Source organism: Pelodiscus sinensis, chromosome 4, assembly GCF_052426305.1.
Source record: "Pelodiscus sinensis isolate ZL-2025 chromosome 4, ASM5242630v1, whole genome shotgun sequence".
Taxonomy (NCBI): Eukaryota; Metazoa; Chordata; order Testudines; family Trionychidae; genus Pelodiscus; species Pelodiscus sinensis.
The window spans coordinates 117,382,501-117,390,056 of record NC_143055.1 but is presented as its reverse complement, the minus strand read 5'-3'; the positions used below and the strand labels follow the sequence as shown (position 1 = coordinate 117,390,056).

At 44.3% G+C, this 7,556-nt stretch overlaps 1 protein-coding gene across 4 annotated transcripts in view; it reads left to right on the top strand.

Annotated features, from left to right (window-relative positions):
- Positions 1-1,259: 1,259 nt before the first annotated feature.
- Positions 1,260-7,556, top strand: part of LOC102450363 (melanopsin-like) — a 102,020-nt gene continuing 95,723 nt past the window's right edge. Inside the window, exon 1 of one of the 4 annotated variants that reach the window (XM_075929614.2) lies at positions 1,260-1,634. In XM_075929614.2, coding sequence (XP_075785729.1) covers positions 1,614-1,634 — 21 coding nt within the window. In that variant the 5' untranslated portion in view covers positions 1,260-1,613. The remainder of the gene's footprint in view (positions 1,635-7,556) is intronic. The other 3 variants (XM_089778073.1, XM_075929613.2, XM_075929615.2) reach the window with 3 other exon arrangements.

Below are 7,556 nucleotides of genomic sequence, written 5' to 3'. Positions count from 1 at the left end.
TTAACTAACAAGAGAAATTAGAGAATTATTACAAGATAGAAGAAGGCAAGCATATATACACAAATGAGTTAGTCTACGGTTTCAAAAGCTGACTGAGTTATAGTGATCTGTCAACTCTGAATGTCTTTTTGGGCTAACCCAGCTTGGCCCAGCCTCCGTTTTGTAGCTGTAGCCTTGTGACAGTTCAAACAGCAAAGGAGGAAAGATTTTGTCAGCTATTTTTATTTCCTTTTTTTTAGAATTCAAGCTGATGGAATGAGCCCTTCTGCACATAGCCTCTTCATAGGTATGAGGGGACAACTAATTAAATCTTTATATGATGTTGTCCCAGAACAGCCCATTTAGGTTTGATGGACCTTTTTGATGGGCAGGAGACAGTTTCAGAGCAAACATTTTTTACAGTTACTGAGCATGGCAAAGGCCTACAGCACTGGTAAGAACTGGCAGGTGGTCTTCCAGAACCACAGTAAAGCTTTTTTGGTTATGTACTATCTTCTTGTATGCTTGTAGGGCACCTAGCTCCATAAGATTTGTGATTGGACCTTGTAGGTGCTACAACAATACAAATACATCAGAAAGCATGGTGTGTTTTGCGTTCTCATTGATTTTCTCATTGATCTTGTAAATGAAGGAGGAGTTCTCAACATTAGTTTCTTTCTTTAATTTTGCCTTGTGGGACATTGACAGACAGCAGCCACTATAGATTAAACTTCTCTGTTCCAGGACTCTGTTCCAGGAACAACCGTGGTCCTGCAAGACCACAAATGTTGATGGACCAGATTGCCCCTGGACCAGAGTATCCTAGCTTGGTGCAATAAAGTCTTATTGACTCTCTTCTGTAGCAGGGGCAGTGGAGCCAGCTGAACTGCTGACAGACCTTAGGAGAGCAGAGAGGTCAACTTTCCCTGGTCCAGCAAACTGGTCAGGTCCTGAGGGTGCTGGATCGGGAAGTTCCAGCCTGTATTTGCATTTTATGTTAACAGACCCAGTAGCCAATGAGGGCTGGAAGGTGAGGGTTACTTGGAAGCGAAATAAAGAGGGAACCAAGGAAGAGAGAAGAAAAGGGGCTGCAAGTAAAAGAGGAGGAGACAGCGGGGAAAACCTACAGCAGGAGTGTGGGAGAAAAGGAGGAGAAAGGATGGCACCTAGGGAAAAGGGGGGGCGCGAGAAGAGAGGGAAGGGAAAACCTGAAGCGGGGGCAGCAAAGAGCCCGAGGAGCAGGAGCGAGGCAAACAGGGGTGCGGGAGCTCCAGGGGTGCGGCTCCGGGGGCACAGGCAGAGCCGGCTACGCTTCCTCCTGCCCGCAGATGCGGGTCACCTGGGCTGGGCCGGAGGGGGCGGGGAAGCCCCCCCCACGCTACTCTTCAGCCGCTTAAATAGCTGCGAGCGCGCCGGGCTGGTGGCATCTCCCCCTCCCGGGCCAGGCAGCGCGCGCGCCCCCCCCCCTCCCGCAGCAGCGGCGCGGCAGGGGGAGCCGGCGCAGGGGGCCCGACTGGCGGGGCAGCAGCGGCCGCGTCCCGGCGGGATGGGGTCGGGAGACCGGTAGGGGCCGCTCCCCCGAAGCCTCCCTTGCGCGCCGCCCGGCGTGGGCGCCCTGGAGCGCAGAGCCCACCATGGCAGAGGCGCAGGAGCAGGTAGGGAGCGCGCGTGGGCAGGCAGCTGCCTTGCTGGCCGGGGCACCCTCCCGGCAGGGCTTGGGCACCGGCCGCGGCCCCCGGGCGGGCGCTTAGCCCCTGGCAGGCTGGGCAGGGCTCGCAGACACCCGGGAGGCTTTGGAAAGCGTCGCCTGGCTCCTGCTTTAGCAGCCCCCCCGCTGTGAAAGAGGCCGGGGCACTTCGCCCGGCGCTGGAGGGAGGCGGGATAATAAACCGCAGGCAGCTTGTCCGTGGTGGGCTGATGCCACGGAGCTGGCGCCACGTACCACGGGGCTGTGGCGGCCCTTGCAATGAGGGAGCTTTCCCCCTCTCGCTGATAGACTAGCTCTTTGAAACACGGCGGGGAAATCCTCCAGCCGGCGTGTGCGCGTGAGGGGGAGACCTCAAAAACCCTGCATGCCCCAGGAATCTGAAAAGAGGGGGATTTGGGCAGGGGAGTGAGTGCCCTGGGCCAGATTCCTCTTCTGCCCTCTTCCTGCTAAAATATATTAGTTAGTTTTGACTAATCTTAGCAGTGTGGTTAAATAAATGTTGACTGCTGCACAGGTGATCATTTGAATCTTCCCCCGAGGAAACTCACTCTCTTTGGCATAAGGAACAAGATTTTTGTTCTAGGAACTAGGGCTGTGGGTTCTCTGATTCTCCGAGTTAAACCAAACTGCTGTACCATATGATGTTTCACTTGGGTACCTGTTGAGCCAGATCTGGGCTCATCAGACCTTTTGGTAATAGCCAGACAATGTTGCTGGAGAAAATAATATCATTTGGAAGTCCCAAAGCAGACTTCAGAGTTGTAATCTGTGTATAATCTGTGTGCAGGTGTGTATATTGTTTAAGAAAAATAATTCCAATACATCTTAGAAAACTAATAATGAAAAAGCGACGAGGAGTCCTGTGGCACCTTATAGACTAACTGAAGTGTAGGAGCATAAGCTTTCGTGGGCAAAGACCCACTTCGTCAGATGCAGCTGCCTCTGACGAAGTGGGTCTTTGCCCACGAAAGCTTATGCTCCTACACTTCAGTTAGTCTATAAGGTGCCACAGGACTCCTCGTCGCTTTTGCAGATTCAGACTAACGCGGCTACCCCTCTGATACTTAATAATGAAAAGGGGACTTGGTTGTGCATTGCACATTGCTTTTTAATCCTTTTTTTGGGGGGGGGGATCGGGTAGCTTTGCCAAATTACTTATTTTATATATCCTTCCTAATGACTTTTCCATCTTAATGAATGTTGCTTGATAGGTATTTTAGAAAGTTTCCTAAATTGCACTGATCTTTAAAAATTCCCCTAAAAATTACCATCATTGCATCCACTAAGAGAAGTATTTTCTCTGTAAACCGCTATTATAGAGCCACGTTTTTAGTAATGGAAGGCGTTATGACAGTTACTAAAGGAAAATAAATTAAAAAATGAAATACAAATTAAGACACACGTCATTTCATCTCAGTTGGTTGTTTTCAAAGCATACCCAGATGAGTAATTTTTGGCCATGACTTTTTAAAATGGGCTTTTAAAAATAGTCCAAGTTGATTTTTAGGCACCTAAATAAGCAACATGATTTTCAAAAGTGCTGAGCCCGCAGCAGCTCACACTGAAGTCAGCACTTTTCAATATCAGATCATTCTATTTTAGGGTCCTGACCCAAAAAATATCTGTACTCACAGTGATTCCTATAATCTCTTGTCACCTTCTTGAAATTCAGCTATATAAGAATTTTTTGAATATTTCAGGGTAGAATTCAAACCAAAAGACAGAATCAGAATTAAAGCTATTGGCTACGTCTCCACTGGCCAGTCTTGGGCAAGAACATATGGAAATGAGGTGTGGTGATTAATATTGCCACTCCTAATTTGCATATGTTCTTGTGCAAGACTGACCAGCGTAGATGTAGCCAAAAAGTCTTTGCCACATTCTGTTCCCTTTTTACATTTAGGGTTGTAGCTGTCTCAGGTGATGGATGATGCTTTGTGCTTCTTGTGCACTGCAATACCTGAGCTGATGAATTCTTCTGCTGCCTAGGTGATCTGATGGCAATTTTGAGCTATCAGAGCATCACAAAGCAACTTCACCAGAATAGAGAATCCAGCTCCTATTTGTGAATTGATCTGATTGTGGCAGTTACAAACACACAAAATAGGCAGCTGTAAATGTAAGTGTAGCATATTGCTGGATGGATACATTACACAGTTGTGAGTTAACTAATAGTAACCGGAATAAATAAATATGTGAACAAGAAAGTTTTCCTTTTGAATCCCAAAATGGCAGATACCGCTCTGAGAAAGAGATTAGATGTTCTAATTTATAAATCACTCACCTAATCAAAGCTTTTGTGGTCTATTAGACTATTGGGTAAGTGGATAGTGAGCCAGATTTTCAGATGGTGTAAACTGTGGCTGAGTAACTGCTTTGTGAGAACAATCAGAATGAGTACAATAAGGCCCCAGTTCATCAAAGCATATAAGCATGTGCTTACTAAGATATGTGCTGCATTGGAACCTATATTTCTGTAATAATGCTTTATGAAATATAGTGTGCATGTGGAATGCTTCCTATGACAGTCAGCTAGCCAAAATAGTTACTCCATATGATGGACAAATGGCCTGAACATTTTAGTTTTAAAGTAGTAAAGCTACTATAAAACTGTTGGAATGGAAGAGAAGGAATGAATTTAAAATATTCTTTCTTATACTTTGCTACTTAACAGTGACTGCTTTCATGGATGTACATTTATTTTGTTTATTTTATGTTATAAAATTTATATTACGAAATTAGAGAGCAAAGTAGTGGTATGAAACAAGTTGCAAAATATCACACAGTGAAAATAAATTAATTTTTGATAGTTTACCCTTTGGGAGTAGCCTTTTTCACAGTTTTAATACATTAAATATCCTGTGTCATGATTTGTTGTATTTTTCTACCTACATTAGATGTACACACTGATGAAATGTGCTCTCTAAGATGTACCATTAGTCATGATGCTCTTGTGACAGTACAGTACATAAAAACAAAAGATAATCCTCACCCTGAAGTGGGATTTTCAGATATGCCCAGGATTGACCTATCTCTGCTCCCATTAAAGTTAAGATAAATCCTATCCTTGCCACAGATGATGGAACGTAGGGGGAGGGGCAATTAATTATGAGTAAGTTCAAAATCATTGCTCCAGAGAACTTGTACACAACATCATTTGACAAAGATGTACAACACTGCAATCTCTCTGTAAGTGGAGGTCACTGCCAGCTGTATTTCCTGTTTAAAAATGCTACTAAAGCAACAGGGTAACACTGCATTGTTTAAGAAAATGACCAGCATAAATATATATAATTTTCTTCTTGACAGTCAAGTTTTATTTTGGCAAAAGCTTTAAGGGTAATTGTCTCTAGACCTTTAGAAAGTCAGTAAGCAATTGATTTAATTTATATTCAGCTTCAAGAACTATAAGCATTTAGCAAACAGGGTTTACAACTTGATCATTTGTTCACTATTAACATTGTGAAAAATAGTGACAAATTATTGTTACTGTGCAAGCTCCTAGCATAACTTGGTGGACATTTAAAAACATTTAATAAGATCCTTTCTGTGCTCTATTAAATAAATGGTGACAAATTCTGTCCTTACATTCCATAGCTGTAGAGTTTCATTCAATCTATCTCTCTCACCTCCCACATTGAATGTAGGGCCTTCCCTTTTCTACAAACTGATAGATGACTGTGCAGGCAGGAGGTGTGGACTGGGCAGCCAGGTGAAGGGTGGAAGTGGATGTGAGGAGTGTCATGGCAATGGAACCTAGTGACGTGGTCTGCACCAAGAAGAGAGGAAGCAATACATTTAATGCCTGCCTGGGTACGTCTAGACTGGCATGATTTTCCGGAAATGCTTTTAATGGAAAAGTTTTCCGTTAAAAGCATTTTCAGAAAAGAGCGTCTAGAAAAGCACTTTTTGCGGAAAAGCGTCCGTGGCCAATCTAGACGCGCTTTTGCGCAAAAAAGCCCCGATCGCCATTTTCGCGATCTAGGCTTTTTTGCGCAAAACAAATCTCAGCTGTCTACACTGGCCCTTTTGCACAAAAGTTCTGCACAAAAGGGACTTTTGCCCGAACGGGAGCAGCATAGTATTTCCACAAAAAGCACTGATTTCTTACAGTAGGAAGTCAGTGCTTTTGCGGAAATTCAAGCGGCCAGTGTAGACAGCTGGCAAGTTTTTCCGGAAAAGCGGCTGATTTTCCGGAAAAACTGGCCAGTCTAGACACAGCCACTGTGTATTAATACGAACATAAAACTTCAGTCTCAGAGACCCTACATAAGCACAGTCATACAGAGTCAGACCAACGATTCTCCTAGTTCAGTATCCTGTCTTCCAACAGTGGCCAATGCCGGATGTCTCAGAAGAAATTAACAGAACAGCTAATCATTCCCAGCCCTGACAAACAGAGGCTAAAGATACCATACTTGCCTGTCCTGGCTAATAGCCAGGGGAGTCAACAGCCTCTGCAGCACCCTAGGCAAGGGGGGGGGGGAGAGGGGAAGGAGCGCTATGCTCCCAGAAGGGGTGGAGGCATGGGTGGAAGAGGTGGGTCTGGGATGCTGTGCTCTGGCAGCAATTTACATTTAAAGAACCCGAGGCTCTGACCACTGCCACTGCCTCAGTAGTAGTAGCAGCAACCAGGGGAGAGGGTAGCGGAACAGTTGCTCCCCTTTACTTTCTTCCCCGCCCTCAATAGGCCTAGGCTAATAACCATTGATGTACCTATCCTCCATGAATTTATCTAGCTCTCTTTTGAACACTGCTAAAGTCCTGGCCCTCAAAACATCCTCCGGTAGGGAGTTCCACAGGCTGACTGCATTGTATGAAGAAATGCTTCCTTTTGTTTGTTTGAGAGCTACCGCCTATTCATTTCACTTGGTGACACCCTAATTCTTATGTTAGGAACCTTGGAGAAAGTTATGAAATAGTGAGCCTAGTGTAAGCTGGAATCTTGATTGAGGTTTCCTTTGAAAACTGCTTATCATTGGTGAATTTTAGCCTGTCTTCTCCAGGTTTTAATCTTTGGCTTTTGAGACTGTTTGAGTTAGAATGCTACTGGGAAATTCTGGGAGAACTGCTCTGAATGGTTGAATACTCTTCCATGGACTGAACTCTGTGCTTTAATTATATACAGAGCATCCTTGTGCTTGTCATAAGGGCTTGTTTTATCTCGTATTTGCACCTGTCTCGCTGGTGTAACTGTACTGATTCCATGGCCTTAATATTTTAACCTTATTGTTATCTTTAGGACTTCTCACATACTAGTGATTGCTGTGACTTGTTCTTGTACTTATTTACCTAACCATTCATTAATAATAGCTTGAAAGGAAAGTAGGTTTCTGCCTGAGATAGTGATGGAGGGTTTTTTATGTTCCTGTTTTGTTTTGTTTTTCAGTGTTGTTGGGGCCCCAGAATATTAGAGAGACAAGGTAGGGAAAGTTATATCTTTTATTAGACCAACTTTTGTTGGTGAAAGAGACAAACTTTTTAGCTTCTATAGAGCACTTCTTCAGGTCTGAGAAAAGTACATAGAGATTACATGTATTCTGCACTAAAACATCAGCATCATGACTGTGGCTGTCCTGGGTCAGCAGATTTGGGATTATGGCAGGGCAGTAAAACAGTAGTGTAGACGTTTGGGCCAGGGCTGCAGCTGTGGCTCCATGGAAAGAAGGGGGAAATAAGACAGGCACTACAAATGAACTCATACAGATGAATAAAACATAATATCATCTGTGGGTAAACCATTTTCATAGTGTTTCTGCAAAAAACTATGATCTCCATATGTGACCTATCCATCTCCATCATCCATGGAAACCTGCACGCATTCAAAAGATGACCCTGAAAGCTAAAACTCATAACTTTTCTAGACACT